At 38.5% G+C, this 19,154-nt stretch overlaps 5 protein-coding genes across 5 annotated transcripts; 3 read left to right on the top strand and 2 right to left on the bottom strand.

Annotated features, from left to right (window-relative positions):
• Positions 1-675: 675 nt before the first annotated feature.
• On the bottom strand, positions 676-3,388 carry EMB3141 (Pentatricopeptide repeat (PPR-like) superfamily protein). The gene has a single exon (XM_021956824.2). The coding sequence runs from the start codon at positions 2,982-2,984 to the stop codon at positions 864-866; it is 2,121 nt and encodes a 706-aa protein (XP_021812516.2). The 5' UTR covers positions 2,985-3,388; the 3' UTR covers positions 676-863.
• A 1,397-nt stretch (positions 3,389-4,785) lies between these two features.
• On the bottom strand, positions 4,786-6,144 carry LOC110755582 (Ribosomal protein L34e superfamily protein). The gene has a single exon (XM_021956811.2). It carries the CDS (start codon positions 5,679-5,681, stop codon positions 4,986-4,988), a length of 696 nt encoding a protein of 231 aa, XP_021812503.1. The 5' UTR covers positions 5,682-6,144; the 3' UTR covers positions 4,786-4,985.
• Positions 6,145-9,562: 3,418 nt separating this feature from the next.
• On the top strand, positions 9,563-13,076 carry CDF2 (cycling DOF factor 2). The gene is made up of 2 exons (XM_021956795.2): positions 9,563-10,060; positions 11,323-13,076. Exons 1-2 carry the CDS (start codon positions 9,836-9,838, stop codon positions 12,625-12,627), a joined length of 1,530 nt encoding a protein of 509 aa, XP_021812487.1. The 5' UTR covers positions 9,563-9,835; the 3' UTR covers positions 12,628-13,076.
• A 2,338-nt stretch (positions 13,077-15,414) lies between these two features.
• Positions 15,415-16,452, top strand: LOC110755534 (uncharacterized). Its single transcript, XM_088250147.1, has 3 exons — positions 15,415-15,873; positions 15,979-16,040; positions 16,132-16,452. The coding sequence occupies exons 1-3, from the start codon at positions 15,807-15,809 to the stop codon at positions 16,243-16,245; spliced, it is 243 nt and encodes an 80-aa protein (XP_088106273.1). The 5' UTR covers positions 15,415-15,806; the 3' UTR covers positions 16,246-16,452.
• Positions 16,453-18,119: 1,667 nt separating this feature from the next.
• LOC110755541 (putative calcium-binding protein CML46) lies at positions 18,120-19,142 on the top strand. Its single transcript, XM_021956768.2, has one exon. It carries the CDS (start codon positions 18,265-18,267, stop codon positions 18,865-18,867), a length of 603 nt encoding a protein of 200 aa, XP_021812460.2. The 5' UTR covers positions 18,120-18,264; the 3' UTR covers positions 18,868-19,142.
• The last annotated feature ends 12 nt before the right edge of the window (positions 19,143-19,154 follow it).

Genomic DNA, 19,154 nt, shown 5'->3' with positions numbered 1-19,154 from the left:
CTGCATCCGTAGAATTACTGATGGAGGAAGCGTGGACGACCAAGTGGTTGTGGGATGAGCATGAGTGCCACTGCCAGCTGTGCACTATTTGCTTGGAAGGCTTGAGTTATGCTGCTAATTCTGAAGAAGCCAACAGTAAGGAGATGCCTTGTAAGCAAAAGTTTCACTCGTCTTGTATTCGAACCTGGCTCGCTCGGCGTGGTTCTTGCCCGCTCTGCGGGTCCTCTGTTAAGCCTGTCCTGCCCATGAACATGCCTCTTCTTCAACATGGAGAGGAAGAAGATGAGGAGGTCACCGTGTGGATTAACATTGTCAACAAGATGGATAAATTTTGGTTTGGGAAGATCGGTCTATGAAGATTATTTTTCTTAAGCTTTGATTATTTTTTTTTTTTTTCCAAGAGCTTCGATGTAATTGTTTGTTCATACGTTGATTTAATTTCCAAATAAGTTATTACATTTTGGCACTAAAGATCTTGATATTGCTTTTGTTTTTCTAATTTTTTGGGGTTAAATTTGATATGGCTTATTGGGAGGCCATTACTTGATGTACAAGGACAATCATACTCATGATTGTACCCTTGTTTTGGCATGTTACCAAAGAAAAAAGAGGAATTAGGAGGAAAATTTATTCTGAAGCAAGTCGATTTTGGGAAAGAAAGAAGAAAAAAAGGAATGCTATCACCAGAACTAAAAATATAAAATAAATAAATAAAATGGGCTTAACAACAATTTTCCTAAGCGATGTTGCTTCTATTGATTGACCTTATTCTATGTTTACAATACATATTAAATAGTATAACCCAAAGGCAGAGATATCTCAGAGCAAAGTTTGATCTGCTCGTCAATAAAGTAACTTTGCCATCACCAGTAATTCCCACAAGAACAACTCCCATCCTTGAAATGGTGGAATCTGCTGGCGTCCCTCACTACAATTTCCCGTCCTGTAACCCTAGCAATTAACTTAACTGCAGAATGGCAGTCTCCACAAATGCGATGGCTCTGCACAATTTGCAGCGGCGTCCCATCCGCAGTACTTATCAGTCCATAAGCTATGGCCAGTTTCTCACTGTGGTAAAACAATCTTCGCTCATGTTCATCAACATCAGGAAGTAGATGCTTCTCCTCAGGGATGTAACCGTGTTTTGTAATCCTGATCATCAAGTCATCCATTTTCTGGTAAATCTCTCTTGTTTCGGAATGGCTTTTATCTCCCGAATGGAAAATATGTAAATGTTTCTTAACTTCAATCCAACTGCATGCTGGTAGCATTCTTAAACCCTTTCTTCTTAAAGTCTGAACAACACTAGCAGCCTCCTTCAACTTCCCAGAACTGCTGTATATATTTAAGAGCACAACATAATTACTTAGCTTCTCAGGTTCCATCCCATAAAGTTTTTCTGCTGCAAATTTGCCGAGCTCTAAATTCTCATGGACTCGACAAGCTGTTAGGAGGGCAGCCCACATATTTGCCGTAGGATTAAAGGGAGCACTTCTTATTAGTGCAGAGGCTTCATCTAAAAGCCCCTCTCGACCTAGCAATTCAATCATACAAGCATAATGCATAGCACGAGGCTTAATCTTGTGATCCCTACTCATTGATTCAAAAATCTCCCATCCGCGTTCTGATAAACCTGAATGACTGCAAGCAGACAATACTGCAAGAAAGGTAACATGGTTCGGTACCATTCCTTCCTGAAGCATCTTCTCAAACATCTCAACAGCCTCATCACCCCGACCATGATTACCATATCCAGCAATCAAGGCATTCCAAGATATTACATTCTTGAGGGGCATCTGGTCAAAAACATGACGGGCATCTTCTATCCTTCCCCATTTGCAATAGAAGTCCACAAGTGATGTGTTTGCCACTACATCTAATCCAAAGCCATGACGAACTAGACCTGCATGAGCTTGCTTAGCATGTTCCAATGATGCCAACCTAGCACAGATTCTTATGATCATGGAAAATGTAAAATGGTCCATCCGAACACCAGAATCACGCATGTCATAGTACATACTCAGAGCTTCCTCACTGTAACCATGGAGTGCATAACCTGCTATGATGGAATTCCATCCTACTGTTGTCTTCCGCGGCATCTCATCAAAAACACACTGAGCATCTTCAATATTCCCACACTTGCTGTACATATCGATCAGCGCACAAGATATAAAAATATCAGCACCTAACCCCATCTTCAAACAACAGGAATGAAACTGTCTTCCAGCAAAAACGAGTCCCAAGCCAGCAGATGCCCGAATCATAGTGGCAAATGTGCGTGACCCACCATCAGAAAACTCTTGCCACATAACTAGAAACAACTGGAAGGCGTCCATGAAATCCCCAGAGTCCACAAGGCCCCCAATTATCGTGTTCCAAGAAACCAAGTTCCTCTCAGGCATTTCCTCGAATAGCCTACGCGCATCGATCATCATGCCGCATTTCACATGCATAAGCAACACTCTGTTCCTCATATACTGATCCGGTTCAAACCCATTACTAATCATGTAATTAGTAACCCTCTTCACTCCCCTAATAGATTTCAAACTAATGCAAGCACTCACCAACGCATCGTACGTACTACTAGCCAACTCATAACCACCTTCAAACTCCAAAATTTCAAACAACTCAAATGCTTCTCTGTATCTTTTGTACAAAACCGACTTCTCTATCTGACTACAAAGTCCAGAATTGCGTTTTACGACATGGGTATCTTCCAAAGGCGTTGCTTTTGGTTCGTCAACCTCAATTTTGGAAGGTATGGGCTTTGGGCGTGGCTTCAGCTCTTGTTCCACAGAGGAACACCTAATACGAGGCAATCGGTTCCTCCATTTTCTAATATTAAGCGGAAAGCAGTACCCAGAAAACAAAGATAAAGATCTATGACTGAAAAACTTAGGATCTGAGAAAGATAAATGGAAGCTAGAGGCACTCTGAATCTGATCCAACGCTAAGTTTTGGTACCTTAACAGCGGGATCTCCATGATTGAAAGATGGAACTAAATCAGTAAACAAGAAATGGAGGTGATGAGCAAAGATGGTACCTCGAGAAAGAATAATAGGGCCTCGTTCAAGGTCGAAGAGCGAGACGACGAGAAGTGAGTGAAACGACGACGTTGTGGTTGAGAAGAGAGAAGTGGTTTTGTTCATGGTGGAAAGCAAATTGTTGGGTCCCAAGGGGTAGATGGTTTAGGAGAGAGGATCAGCATTGGGATTTCCGCCGGTGGAGTCGATGCGGGTAGCTCCAAGGTTGTTCAACTTCCAACTTCCAGCTTCAAATCCATGGAGACTTTCAAAGCCCGGACGGTGCGTTTTGCATCCAAACAAATTTTGTATTTTTATGAAGCATCCAACCAATTTTATTTTTGGTTTGTATAGTGATAATTGAACAAACATTTCGTATAAAATCTTTCTTTTTGTTTTCGATTGTTCTTATTTTTGTGACCAAAATGGCAAACACATTACACTTTAGGAGGTGGGATTTTTGGAAATATGGATGTGAATTATGGGTTATTAATTTAAACCTTACAATATGAGTGGACGATAAAATTAATATTCAATAATATTCAATGGATATAATATTAATAAATACATATATGTGTTATAATACAAGTGTTATCATAAATATATGCGTTATAATATAGTGACATGATGGCCACATCGAAGAATTTTTTCACCCGCTCTTCTTGGAAGACAACAAAAGTAAACCGGAAACTAAAGAAAAAGCCTATATGCTGCTAAGGATGCCTCTGATCTTGAGGAAGTGCATCTAGAATCCTGCAAAACTTCCTCAAGATCAGATATCGACAACCTTTACATGTCAAACAATGTAAACTTAAATGCGCACGAAGAGTCCAACAGGTACCGCCACCCACACATGTATGCAGTGCAGGTGAATATGGCAGCACTGCAGAATGTTAAAGTCTCAATCTTTCTTTGAACACCGGAGGAGATGCCAAAGAATTAAGTAACCCCAATGGCATAATGATCTTGATAATACATTGTCAATTGAAAATGAATTAAATAGTTCATGGCATTGAAAAAGCAAGGGGCTTAGAAGTATTTACAATGTGGTCTTAATGTCCTCAAACACTCCACTGGGAGATCTGGAAAAAGATATACCATGTGAAAGTAATCTTCACAGATGTCCTAAGCTTGTCATCAGATCAGTAGCTTCCATGCCTTCTTGTGTGTGTATACACGAGCTATAAGACTGATTTCTTTATAATAAAGTTAAAGCTAACCCTGAAGCAGAGTAGATTACTCGGATAAAGCAAACCAAGTAAACTATGCAGTTTGGTGCGAAGATGAGTAGACAAAACATATAATACCACACATGCAGTCCCAATCAGATGTTAGTTCCTTTGGGAAACCACATTTGAGTTTACCTCATGGATCAAACTGGAACAGCTGCTTTTTATGCCTAAACCAGGTGTCCAGGTTACTCTCATCTGGCAAAAAATGAATGAAAAAGTTTCCTGCTTTTATAAGTTTACAACCAAGCAAGTTCTGAGTTTCAACCCCTAACCAATCGCTAATCGAAGAACGATTTACTGAACTTGGACAAACACATTACTCTGAATTTTTCGTTTTCAGGGTCAGGACATAGCAATTGGATTGTGAATAGTGTGGAGAAACCATTGAAGACAAACTTACCTCATAGAAGAATCATATCCTATAAAGGGAAAGAAAAAGAACGGAATAACAGCAGCAATGGAGAACCAAATGAAAATTTCAGATTCAACAAAAGAAGGCTCTTAAAAAAAAACATATAACCAACGGAAAGGAAATTAAATAAGGGATTGTTATATATTCCCCACTATAATCAAGGGTATATAATCCTTACAACTTATTCCATGAGCTAGGCTTATTTAAAGACAATATTGTTCCGAGAAGACAGCCAATAGAAAGGCACTCTTCTCTGCATTATGACTACTCCTGTACTCATAATTTTTCCTCCCTATGGTTTGATAACCACATTTATGCTACTTCTTGATCTTTTTAAGCTTCTTCGGTCCCGGAACTTCCAATCTACCAACAGAACACCCACACCTTGCCCGAAAGACGAGCACTGCTCTGCCATTAGGAGGGGCCATCTTCTTCAGTTCGGCTTCCAATTCGCGGTGGTGATCGCGAGGCAATTCGAATAGGCCCTTCTTAACTCCATCCTTAACCACTGAAGCTGAATTCTTCACGCACTCCTCTGTCTCCAACTGAATATCGAATTCAGCGGCCTTTCGAAGGCCCTTGCAATTGGGATTGCCACATTTCCTACTGGTACAGGCCAACAGAGCCCAAGCAGCCAATGCTGCACAACAAATGCTAAGTCCCATACATCCATAAACCAAAGGAGCTTGAGAAACCTCCTCCCTTAGCACATACATAATAATTCCAACGATTTCAATGGTCTTAACAGATATAATCTTCACATATGGGAATAGCAAATACCCGAAAGCACCAACCACAGCAATAAACAACACAACATCAATTGCAGCCGATCGAGATCGATGACAAGCCGGTATCTTTGAGCAATTTGGAGAATTGGGTATCTTTCTGCTCCTGTGTACATGATTGGTTTGCTTCGATTTGGCACCTGGGTCGGTTAAACTCATAGAATCAGCCATGGGAGTAGGTTGGTCAACGGAGTTGCAGACCGAGATTGAGCTATGGAAATATACCATTTCAAATTGAACCCGGAATTTTGAATACCAATCCAATCAGCAAAATCAGATCAAACCGACCAATCTAGACTGCAAAAACAGATCGGCCCACCTCGCGAAAAATCAAAACGAATAAGCAGAAAATTCGATTACACCTGAAGATCGGAGAACTCGTCGGTGCATCCAAATCAAAACCAAAAATCTTCCTATTTTGACATCTCAAATTCAAGCATCCGATTCAATCAAAGAGCTGAGAACTTGAGAGATCAATATAGGTAAATAGAAAACGGATTAAGAGAATCTGGCAGTGGGGTTGAGGCAAGGCCGGCTTGAAAGGTTGTAAAAGCAGAGGAAGCAGAGCGGACAAGGAAGAGTCATTTACTGGTGTTAATATTATCACATTTTTCTTCCGCTATGAACTAGTAAAACTATGAGGAAGCTCTCTCTCTCTCTTCTCCTTCCTTCGTAATTGTTCATGTAGGCAAGTGAGATGGTTGGTTCGTTTATACACGCTACGGAAATGGAAATCCCAAGCGACACGTTGTGTAAGGATTACGTGGGCTACTTCTCAGATGGGCTTGAAATTTTGCCGGTGGAAATAAAAGGAAATAAAAAACTACCACAATGATGTGTGCATGATTTTGTGGGGCAGTTCAATGGGCTTGGCCCACTGTTCCTTATTTTCCTTATTATTTTTTTCTTTTTTTGAATTTTACCTCTTGGTTACTTTGATCAGGGGAGAGACCAAGTCACCCCCAATCACGAATTAATGGAAAAAAAAAAACAAGTTTTGGTGACTAATTTGTCCTCTTATCCTCACACTTATTCTTTCGAGATACGTCTCTAATAACATAACATGTTAAATTGTTAGACAATATAATATTATCATTTTTCAAATAATCTTGATATTGCATCAAATTAATTATGTTTTTAACTTTAAGTTGGAAATTTTATACATGCTTAAATGAGATGGAAGAAAGACCCTTTCGGGAGCTTGTTTCGTGACAGTTGTCTAAATTAATAAGTCAAATTATCGCATTTATAACTTCATCAAATAACAATTAGCATATTAATCTCAGCTAATTAAAATTGTCAAATTCAGGTCGAGCCACTAAACGGGCCCTTAGGTTGGTTTGGTTAATATCTTAAAACAAAGATAGTGATTAGATTGTCTACTCAAGGAAGGAAGGAGATGTTGTAGAGAGCCTTCCTTGTAGGGTAATATCTCAAACAAGTGATAACAAAAAGGAAACAACAACGAAATGAGGAATTTTGACTTTGCCATCACTACCAAATGGAAACGTTTACGCGTTTGGCTTGGCATAATGGTGGGAGTGGAAATTGCCAAAAACATTTGGTTGCATAAGCACCAAGGAAGGTAGTGGCATATTTTTCAACCAAATGGATCCATGAGCCGTGTTGGCATTAAGATTTAGTGCTTCACCTTTGACGAAAAGTCATGTTACCAGTCAACCTTAATGCTCAAAGAAAAAGGAAAAATTCAAACGCCATGATAATTATGTGAAAAATACCCAGGAATTTTAAAACCACATTATTTTTACCCGAACTGGTAAACCGTAAATGTGGCAGAGCATAAACCAGGTGGAGGTGAGGTAATTTTTCTCTATTTGAGGGTCACAGTCATCCAAGCAAAGCCCAAATGCTTTATTTAGCGTGGCCCAATTATGGACAAAACTACAAAAGAAGCCCAATAAACACCTCAATTTAATGTCGACAAAGAAAACAATAAATCTATGTTGAATAGTAGGATTTAACTTATCTCCTTGTCCTTTCTCAATGTTCTCATCTTCAACTTATCTTATTCTTTCTCCTTTTTCCTTAAAAAAGGTTCCTAACAAACATAAGTTAAGCGTATTGGCCAAAACAGTGGGCAAGTCCCTTTACATCCATATTGACACTATATTCATTTACCATAAATTTGCTAGAAATCCAAAATTTCAATTTACACCTTATGTCTTCCTTATATTTAGTGGACTCACTACATAATTATGTGTACCAATGACAACACTTGGTTTATTATTATGTTTTGTTTAGTACAAGTAAAAGTCTAAATTAAGGGGAGGGAGATTTCTCACACACACACACACAACTATAATGCTATGTGAATTCGAACTTGAGGCCTATAATTTGCAAGTCAATGTCCTTTTTTTGTTTTTTTTGGGTCTAAACCACGAGGTGGTCCTAGATGGGCCCCAATTATGGGTGGCACCTTTAAGCCTTAACCACAACTCAGACTAATCCCCGCTCACACAGGGTCGGCCCATAAGGTGTAAAGTGCTGGCCAAAGTGGTGACTCCATACGAGAGCAGGGATTGAACCCCTAACCTCTCTTAAGGAATGAGAGTGCCGAACTACTCACACCAACCACATTGGTTGTCAATGTCCTTTTTGAGTACAAGTGATACTACATCTTTTTTAATATCATAAGAAATTACATAATTATGTGTACCAACCACAACACTTCAATGAGCCTTATAATTGAAGATAGTAATAATAAAAATCAGCATAAAGACACCAAAAGAAAAAAGACGAATAAACAAATAAATTTTAAATATTTTAGGCCAAAGTAAAATATTAAGCTTATATATGGCAGTCCTCTTAACGATAATAAAAGAACAATTTAACAATATGTCAACATAAAAAATAATTAAAAAAATCAACAACCATTCGATATTCAAAATGTTTACATTATATTTATCTACAGCTATGGGCTATATGAGAAAATAAAATGTGAAATCTTTACTCACTGCTTTAATGAAAGATGTACCTTCATCATCATTTTTAACATTTGACATGTATTTATGGGCATAATCATGGTTCTATAAATACCAAAAAAGAAAAAAAGTTAATTATGCTTATGTCAATGAACACTTGTTGAGATTGTAATAAGCGTATACATTAAGTTAAAGTGGTGAGAAAAATATTTTCAAAATAAAAAAAATATACTCCTGATATTGCGGGGAACACATGGCAGCAAGAGAGAAGATGCCCCCCTTGGATGGGAAATCCACAGCCAGTAGAAGCAGATTCTTTAGGTGCTTGGCTCCAAGAGACGCTTCACCCGTAAACTAGACTGGACACGTGTGCTCAAACTAGTGGGACTGGTCTGGTTGGCGTAAGGTGACTTTTTCACTTTACTTTTTGAGGTGGGGCCTACTAAAAGTATGGTATGACTTGGCACTTTTGATCTACTTTTTTCTGCCTAATTGCTTTTTATTTCGGAGACCTGGTTTTCTACGCCCAATTTATGCGACCACTGCAAAAGAGCGCAGAAACTCGGTCTTTTTAAAATAAATATATAGACTTTACGCTATCATTTCTCATAAATTGAGCAATTTATTTATCTAAAATATGGAGGATATAAATTTATATAGAAAACTATATATTTGTCTAATTTTACACTCCATATATGAACTTTTTGGAGTTATATCCTGAAAAAGAGTAGTGATAATTAATCTAACTACACCGACCTCAAACACGAAATATGGGATCCTGATGCCATAAATCTATGTGTTGGACATCCAAACGTGAGCCCTAAGGTCGAGTTGAATCCTTAAACCAAACACGAAAATAACATAATTTAATGAATCTAGTACAATCCCCAGAGTAGCAACAATGCTTTTTAATCTACACGGATGTTTTCTAAATATGAATTATTTCGATTTGTATGGCGCGAAATGGCGCCTAAATAACTGACGCTAGCAAAATTGTTTAAATTTTGATGAGTCAGCAGCGGCCGAGGAATTGGCAATGGTTAGGGGAGATTGTAAAAAGGGTGAGATGCTGACTAAGGATTCGAAGACTTAATGCGGAAATTGGATCCAACTTTGTGACTTTTAAACCAAACAAAGCCCAAGAATGTGTAGTAGCAGATGGGAAGGGGGCAAAAGGGAAAGACAGAAAAAACAGAATCAAAAATCTTTCCAAGGCCACAAGTGAACTTGTGGCTCAGAATTGCTTTGGTTGATGACGTGGCACAGCACCTGCATAGACAGCTGAGGAAAACGCACAATCAACCACGACGACGACGCACACTCTCTCACATATACAACGCAACGTGTCAGATCTCTCGTCGATTTCTCTCTCTCTCTCTCTCTAAGTTTTCGAATCGATTTTTTATGAAAAGATAAAGAAAAAACGAAAGCGTAGCAAAAATGTCGGAGGCAAAGGACCCAGCGATCAAGCTTTTCGGGAAGACGATTCCGGTGCCGGAGGTCCCTTTAAGCTCCGGCGAATCAGTCGAAGCTCCGGAACCGGATCCATCTTCTGGAACCCTCGTTGAGGATACTGTCGATCAGGACCATGCCTCTTCCTCCAACTCTTCGCCTGAAGTCAATACCAACGGAGACAGGGAAGAGAAAGAGGTCAATAACCATAAGGTATGAAATTTGGGTAACCCTAAATTTTCATCTTTAGTCTCTGCCATTGTTTGGAAACTCAAATGGATTAATGGGTTGCTTTGTTTTGTGCTTGCTTGGAGGCTTTTGTTGACTTTTTTATATGCTGCTACGGTTTTGCTTTTGGGTCTTTCTGGGATTCTTTTCAATTGTGGAGCTTTTGCTTGAAGATGTGCATCTTGTTCATGCTTTTGGAACATATTGGTTGCTTTGATTTTCTTCTTTGGGGGTCTTAGATGGGTTCTTAATCTTATTAGCTACCAAGTTTTACATAGAAGCATGCATACCAGACCGTTTTTCTTTTATTTCTTTGGAGATTGCTGTTCCTTATCCTTATGGAATAAGATTATTCAAGCAATTATTTTTTTCTCATGTCTTGTGTGGTAGTGGTTAATCAAGCAAGCAGCTTCCTCATGTAGTGCTCAACTTCATTAGAAATTTTGCTATTTCAAATGGGTTTGCTTTCCGCTTGCTGGATATTTGGTTTCTTATGAAATTGTAATTGAGCTTTTACGTTATCTTTCTGAATTGATGGGTTTTCGTTCTGATTTTTGGCAATTTGGGGTTAGGTCTCTACTTTTAGCCTGTCTGCTTCCAAGATTTTTTGTGGCTAAGGCGCTACTTGGATGAGATATAAATATCTGGTGCTGCTTTACTCAGTACATAGTGACTTAGATCTTTGAACGTGCTACACAGATTTTTAAAGAAAGCTGCTACTGCTTTTGATGGTTGAGTCCTCCCTTTGTTTGGCCGCATTCATTTAGGCTCTACATGTTTACAAGATATTGGTTCTTATTCCTTTCCCTCGTATTATAGATAATAGTACTTCAAATCTAAATGTTTCTCTAAAGATGCCATTAACCCCTCATCTCCAAATTCATTGAAACTGCTTTGAAATGAAGGCGATGAGACCATTGTGTCAAAAAATAAAATTAAAAAGGTTTAATATCATATGGAAAGGCAAGTCCTGGGGAACCTTTCTGGTGTGTTCTTTCCTAAGCCTTGGAATTTGATTTTTAACATAGCCATGCAATATGTAGTCTTTTTTTTTTTTTTTTGCCATTGCAATAGGTAGTCTAACTGTAATTGTTTCAGTCGGTTCAGCAGTAAGAGTATAGTTTTTTATCTTGTAATAACATAAAAAACATAAGTATGAATGCAATAATCTTTTTATTGGGGTATCATATCTTAACAGTACTTAGTTTTGAAACTCATATTCCCAATTAAATTTTTGGTCAATTCAGGACACTTTGGGAGAAAAACCAATGCAGACTAAACAGGAAGATGGAATCCCACCTTTATCTTCGGAAGAGGTAACAAATCCAGATGCAGCATCCAGAGTAGGTGTGAACCCTAAATCACCTGTTGAGAAGGAGAATGCTACAGTAAAAGATTTGAAGACTGAAGAAGAACAGAGTGAGACAAGTAATTCACAAGAAAAGACCCTGAAGAAACCAGATAAAATACTTCCATGCCCCCGCTGTAATAGCATGGATACCAAGTTCTGTTACTACAATAATTACAACGTCAACCAACCCCGACACTTCTGCAAGAACTGCCAGAGATATTGGACAGCTGGTGGGACCATGAGGAATGTGCCTGTGGGTGCGGGACGTCGTAAGAATAAGAATTCTGCTTCTCACTATCGCCACATAACTGTCTCTGAAGCTTTGCCGAATGCTCAAACTGATGTTCTGAATGGAGTTCACCATCCTTCAGTAAAATCTAATGGTACTGTCCTAACATTTTGCGGGGATGCGCCCCTTTGCGAATCAATGGCTTCTGTCCTTCACCTTGCTGATAAAAATATACAGAACGGTACGCATAATGGATTTCAGAAACCTGAAGGATTAAGGATTCCAGCTTCTTATGGAAGTGGAGTAAATGGAGATGATCATTCGAATAGATCTACAGTGACAGATTCAAATTCAAAGGATGAGGCATGCAAAACTGGGTCACAAGAGCAGGTTATGCAGAGTTATCAGGGCTTCCCACCACAAATACCATGCTTTCCTGGGGCGCCTTGGCCGTACCCCTGGAACTCTGCCCAATGGAGCTCTCCAGTAACACCACCTGCTTTCTGCCCTCCAGGTTTTCCTATGCCCTACTACCCTGCAGCAGCTTATTGGGGTTGTGCTGTGCAAGGCGCTTGGAATATCCCTTGGCTTCCACTGCCATCATCTCCAAACCACTCTGCTCCAAGTTCTGGTCCTAACTCTCCAACCTTGGGAAAACATTCGAGGGATGAGAGCACTGTGAAACAAAATAACTCTGAGGAAGAGGAGGCACCAAAAGAAAAGAGTGCTGAGAGATGCCTTTGGATTCCAAAGACATTGAGGATTGATGACCCGGGAGAAGCTGCAAGAAGCTCTATATGGGCAACACTGGGGATTAAGAATGATAAGGCTGATTCACTTAGCGGCGGGGGACTCTTTAAGGCCTTCCAACCAAAGGGTGATCAAAAGAATCACCTGACCGAAGCTTCTCCGGTCTTACAAGCCAATCCAGCAGCATTATCTAGGTCACTCAATTTCCAAGAGAGCTCATAAAATTGGTAGCTTACAAATTTGTAGTTTGTTTCAAGTGGTGCATACAATTCAGGAATGCTCAACTGCTCCATACAATGCGACACCACCTTTCTAATCCCAGAGTTCTTGTTGATTAACCAGCCTCAGCCGCAAAATCAAATGTCAAAGCTGTCAATAGAGGAAGACGAGAGGATTGTCCATCCTTTTTCTCTTAGGAGCTGAGCCATCTTACTTTAGCTGGAATAGCCACTGATTTTTCCCCTCCGAGTGCTATTATGAATATTTGCATTTTGTTTTCAGTTAGATGGTTTGCTGAGTTCTTGTACATATATTTACATGTAAAATTGAGAACTAGAAGAGTTGAGGTTTGTGTAGCAAAATCCCAGATGTACTTAAATAACTTGGGGATTCAAATGACACTTTCTGTTCATTTGTGCTTTTTCAATTAAAGATTGAGTCTTTTGGTCTAATGTCCACTTAAATACCACAGTTGATATGCTACTCTTACTAAGGTATAGTCAAGTTCCTGTGGCTACTGATTTCTGATTTGGATTATTTTTCAAGCTTTATAAGCATGGAAAACACTGTAGACCCACAACCACGTCTGTAGATGGACATCAATTGAAGCACGAAAGAGCAAGTACATTTCACTTTCCATTCGACAGAATTCAAACCAAAAAGCACTAAAAGCTGGAAAGTTGATCATACAGTTTGGGCCTTTCCTTTTTCCATTTATTAATGGTTGCTTTTTCCTTTGTGTTGCTTTTTTCATGTTCATCTTTTGATGCCATTGCCATCAGCAAAAGAAGTTCCATCTTTGAATGCAATATAGAAAAGCAAAGGAAAGCAGATTTCATGAATAACTAACAAACCATATTGTTGGATTTGTACTTGGGAAGTAATTTTTGTCACGTTTTATTGATTAGGCAGTAAAAGACATTAAGATCATGTACCAAAATCCGAGTGATACGATACTTTGTGGTATTTCTATTGGAGAAATGTTGGCCACCAGTTTTGGATGGCTCGAGTTGGCTGGTCTCGGGGCCCAAATTCCAATGCATGTGAAGAAGCCATGGAGCCTCTTTTGTTCCTCTCTTTCCTGGATTTTGTCTTGTCATTTTATTAATTGCATAAAGGGAAATCTGCTTGAAGTTGGGGGGTCAATTTGAGCCAATACAAACCCAACTAGACAGTCGGTGGAGTTTATTGAAGGTATGCATCGTTAAATTCTGGCCTCTCAATAATTTGATGCATTGCATGGTTTTGATTGGTCCTTGTGAAGAAGCCCTTTAATCAAATTCAAACATAATGAATCTCCAATGTTGTGGTTCTCCTAATCTGATGCTAAACTAGTTCCGAAACCCTGTAGGATTTCTTTCTTTTTAATTGGAAAACTTTGTGATCAGTCCAAACTCAGTATGCAAGAGAACTAGGGGAACCAATATAATAGCCACTTCATATATGTCTGAAATAAATAATATTTTCTGACCGTAGTTTAGACTATCACTCGTATTCGAAATAAATAATTAATGTCAAATTGCACCATAACCTTTATCAAAATTAATAGGCTCCTACTATAATTAACAAAGAGAACCAAAACCCAATATCGATTTCATCATTTTCTCTGAAAAAAACAGATTTGGTTTGACAAATTTTCACATTATTAAATTAGGGTTAGCTTTACAGTAGATCATTGGGATTTGAGACTTAAAAGGTCAACCCATCTGCAAGTAATTTAGGGTTCCCGGTTTCTTTCCAACCAAGTCATTAAGCTAATACATATATATATATATATAGAGAGAGAGAGAGAGAGTGCATATTAACTGTCATCCATTAGTAATAATTAAAAGAGAAGTTCTCTTTTGCTGTTCCCTCCCATGGTGTAATTAGGCTTCCCTAATCATTCATGCTCTCCACGCCCTTCTGTCTCCTTTCAGTATTCAGTGGGCAAAACAAATCAGATCAATGAGGAAATTCAAAATTGTAACTATCTGTGACTTTCTAGTCAACAGTGGAACTGACTGATTATCAAACAATAAAACAGAAGAACTGGCAAAATAATGGCTGGACAAATATAGAAGGTCCATTCTGTACCCAGGCTTTTTTCTGAAATGGAAGGAATAAAGAAATAGCACGTGACAGGTTCATCAGAGGGAACGGGAAGCTTCACTTTGCCTGAAAAGCAAGAAATACAGAGTTTTTATTAGTGAGAAAACCAATGGCTTGGCTTCTACCTTTTTTATACACCATTTGTTTGTTTGTTAGGCAGATTAAAGAAAGTGAAAGGCGTAAAAGAACAAAGAAGAAACCTTGGCAACTGAGCTGGAGAGATTAAAAATTTCGAAGGCAGGAAGCATTAGTATGCGCTAACACGTGTGAACTAAATTGACCCATAATTAATCCACATGCAATCACTACATTGTGGTAGTCATTATCAGCTCTGTTTTTAACTATTGCCTATTTGGAAAATGCTTAACACAATAACAATATCGATCGACATCATATTGAGATAATATCGATATAATTGAACCATTTATACAACTTGAAAATACGTAAATTAATCTACACTTTCTTCACTAGCTTTACCTCGAAGAAAAAAAAAAGTCAACTTTAATGAGGGATGAATAATAATTGAACAGTCTCTAAACAAGAGTTCAAAACCACTAACATGCATAAAAGGCAATTAGAAGATCCCATTGATTAGGAAAATATAATTCCAATTAGAAAAAGAATTTTTTATTTTTATTGATAAAAGCATTTGGCTTATTATTATTATTATTATTATTATTAAGAAGAGTAGAGAAAAAAAAGTGTAATGGGTAACAGTTGGGGGATATTAAATTTTCTCTTATCTGCATCACTGAAAGTATCCTCTCTATAAAATCTGATATTTTCCTCTTCCTTTTTCAGGCGCTATATATAATCTGGTGTCAGGTGGTTGAGTATAAATAGGATTCTTGAAACAATCAACTCTTTACACTTTTATCCGGGGCCTTCGGCTCTTATCTTTACAGCAAAATCTGTTTTGTTTTCAACTTATAATTACGCCATTTAACTTGTTATCAGATCTGAAGCTTAAGGAAGGCGGTTTCCTAGAAACTCAAAAGTCCCAGCCTTTCAGCAGCTCTCAAATCTCATCAAACCCCACCTCATATTCAGATTCTGAGAGCTACCCGTTTCCCATAATTGTGTAGGAAATTATGGGTCGTCCTTGGTTTTTAAGAGTTTTCATAGTTTCTTGCCTTCTGGCTCTCTGTTTCTCTCATGGTAAGCATTACACTGTAACATCACTACTGTTTTATTGCACCATTTCCTGTTTTTGAATTCCCAATAACCAATTCTGACTTTGATTTATTTGTTTCTTTCTTTAAGGATTTGGGAGAAACCTGATGGGGACTATTGATCTTGAAGATTTTTCAGTTCTAGTGTCAAAGGTATATTCTTTTTCCCTTCAGTTGCGTTGGGTTTTTTTTTTTCTTCTTTTCTTTTTGTGGCCCAGTAATCAATTTTCTGTTCGTTTACCAGGAGACGCATGGAAAACCCAGGAAAATGATCACAGTGATGGATTATGCAGATCCAGAGCCAAATGTTAACCCCAGAACAGGGTATATCTTTACCCCTCCTCCGCAGCCCAACTAAAATGACCAATTTGCTGCAAGGAAATAAAGTCATGTCGGTTTTCATTTCACTTTCTTACTTTCACCTTTATGGTGAAATATGAAGCATTTTTAGTTCAGGTTCTTCTTCCAGTGTATTTATGTTGCATTTCTCTCTCTCTCTCTCTCTCTCTAATATTGTAGTTCTGAATGGTAATTACTGATTATCAATTTTTTTTTTTCAGCATTATGACAATATGTTTTTTGTGAGTTGCATAGAATTATATGTCAGATGTTCTTTAAATACCTGGTTTTGTGAGTTACTAGCTTATTTTACCTACAACGGCATTTGAAGCTAATTGAAATTTGATTGAAGTAAAGCTCTTTCTGGTTGAAACTGCTACTTGTAGTGTATTTGAACAATGATTCAATTTTACCTTCCATGCTGATAATGATGAATGGCCTCAACGTGATCGACAATATAAAAATAGTTGACCTTGCCACATGGAAGGACCCATAACGAGGATATTTGACAACATGGGCACCATTTACTTTGAGTTTGAGGTGTGATAAAGAAATAATAAAAGTGTGCACGACCCTGCCTGATCGAAAAACAGGGCCTACACTTAGCAGAATCTGTCTACAAAAGAGAAATGCTATAAAGCAAAAGTAATTTGTTCATGATTTCATTCAAAAGTGTTATTTACACCCTTTGGCTTTTCCATCGACAATGATCTTGGAGCTGACCACTTGAATTTGAACTTGAATATCAAAACTGTAAAATCTTCGCAGACAAATTCCGCAATCTTTTGGTTTTAAGGGTGGATCCAACACTTCAAAAAGAAGAGGTGGTTTTTGACAAAACGATATTCTAAACTACCCTTATGTACGGGGATGGAGATCGAATGACTTTAGTTGCAAGAGAACATACACACTTCTTTGCGTATCTATGATATGTTATGGCTACTAGCTACATTTGTGTTTGGATGATCTGCCAATCCTATGAGTATAATTATTTGACAAAATGGGCTTGAAAATTGCCGGAGCGGAAAGAGTTTGCTTATTTGTTTGTGATTGGGTTTGGGCTTTCAAGGCCCATGATAATATCATCGAGTGTTTATGGACTTTCTGTAGGAACCCAATGCAACTAGTGGGCCAGGCCTAGGCCCATCATGAAAAGGCGGCTTAAACAATCACAACCCTACCCTACGTGTAAGTTTACAACTACTGGACAACCCTTCTCGCACGCAAGAATCAATAACGTGTGTGGAATGTGGAACGACCAATATGGGAAAGGCTTGAAACTTCAAATCTCAGGGGTACACTCAATGATAATTTCCTCAGCTTTTACCAAGCAAATAAAGAAGCTTGGCTAAAGAATTAGGCAACTTGGAATTTTCCTAAAAAGTCCACAATTGACTGTTAGCATATATATTTGCTTTCCCCAGCAGACAGACATAAAATATGCAGAAAAAGACTATGCCCACTTTGGCAATGCATACAATAATATGAAAAAAATCAGTGCATGGGAAATGAATTGCAATAGTGGGCCAAGAAGAGCAGCCCCACTATCAAATCTTACTTTCTACGAAACTCACTTTCAGATCTTTTTTTTCTTTTTGTTTTGTTTTTCATTGATTTTTAAGCAGTCAGCAGCCGGCAGATTCCCAGCACAATTTCCACATAAACCAAAATGAAAGAGCCAGAGAAAGGCAGGCCAGCCTGACCCCACCACATTTCCTCCAACAAAACAATGAAACTTCCTCTTAAGATTCTAAGAAATGGTTCAGGTGGTGACCATTTCTTCATCTACTTTCAACCATTTCTCCTAAAGACCTGTGGCAGGCACAGGCAGTTCACAAGCACCTTCCCCAACTTTGGGGCTTGACCAGTTTGGTGGCTTCAAATACAAGACTAAATCTTGGCCTATATAAAACACCACCCTCATCTCTCCATACATCAAACCTTTAATGTAAAAACATTCTTTCATCTCTTCCAGCTCTATCACATAGCATAGACTTGAGAATTCTAACTTGGCTTCTTAGTGGAAATATCAACATTCATGTTCAGCCTCTACTACTCTATTACAATGGAGAAGACATCATCATCAACTAACTACAATACATCCTCACTATTTCTTTTGCTTGATGCAATCTTTTTACGCACAATTTCTAGTAGCACTCAGAAGTTATTTTCGAGATTTCAGTCTACTCTCCAATCCCAACAAAACTGTGGCAACTCAAAGATTTTGGATGTGAAGAACTTGGATTCTGAGTTGAGGAAGCCGGAGCTGATCTGCAAAAGGAAAGATGATGAAAACTTGAGCAGAGATGATGTGAAGATGGTGATGGGAAACTTGGGAATTTTTTGCAGACCAGAAAGTGAGGAACTACCAGAGTCGTTCAGTTCCAATGAACTTGCAGGGCTGTTTGATGAGAAGGAGCCAAGCTTGGGGGAAGTAAAGGAAGCTTTTGATGTGTTTGATGAGAACAGAGATGGGTTTATCGATGCAAGGGAGTTGCAGAGAGTTCTCTGTATATTGGGCTTAAAGGAAGGATCAAAGCTAGAAGACTGCCAAAAAATGATCAGGACATTCGACGAAAACAGAGATGGAAGGATAGAGTTCAGTGAATTCGTGAAGTTCATGGAGGCCAGCTTTTGCTGATTCATTTTTTTCTTCTATCATGCATTTCTGTTTTGTCTTTTAAGACGTCTTCTCACAATAATTACTAATGACAAATTTGAATGCATATCTTATTCTCTCCTAAAAAATGGAACCAAATACTGGACGCCAAACTACCTTCCCACCCTGTTAGCTTCAGCCATTTTCTATCCAGTAGTTTCAACAGACTACTTGGTCTCTCTGTATGTTTCATTACAAATATATTTTTTCGTTTGAGGAACGCCCTCAAATGTAACTACTCAAAAAATTGCACTGGAGATATTACCCCG

This window comes from Prunus avium, chromosome 3 (genome assembly GCF_965620075.1).
Source record: "Prunus avium chromosome 3, drPruAviu1.hap1.1, whole genome shotgun sequence".
Lineage (NCBI taxonomy): Eukaryota > Viridiplantae > Streptophyta > Magnoliopsida > Rosales > Rosaceae > Prunus > Prunus avium.
Note: the sequence above shows the minus strand (reverse complement) of the source record. Positions and strands in the feature narration are given on the sequence as shown.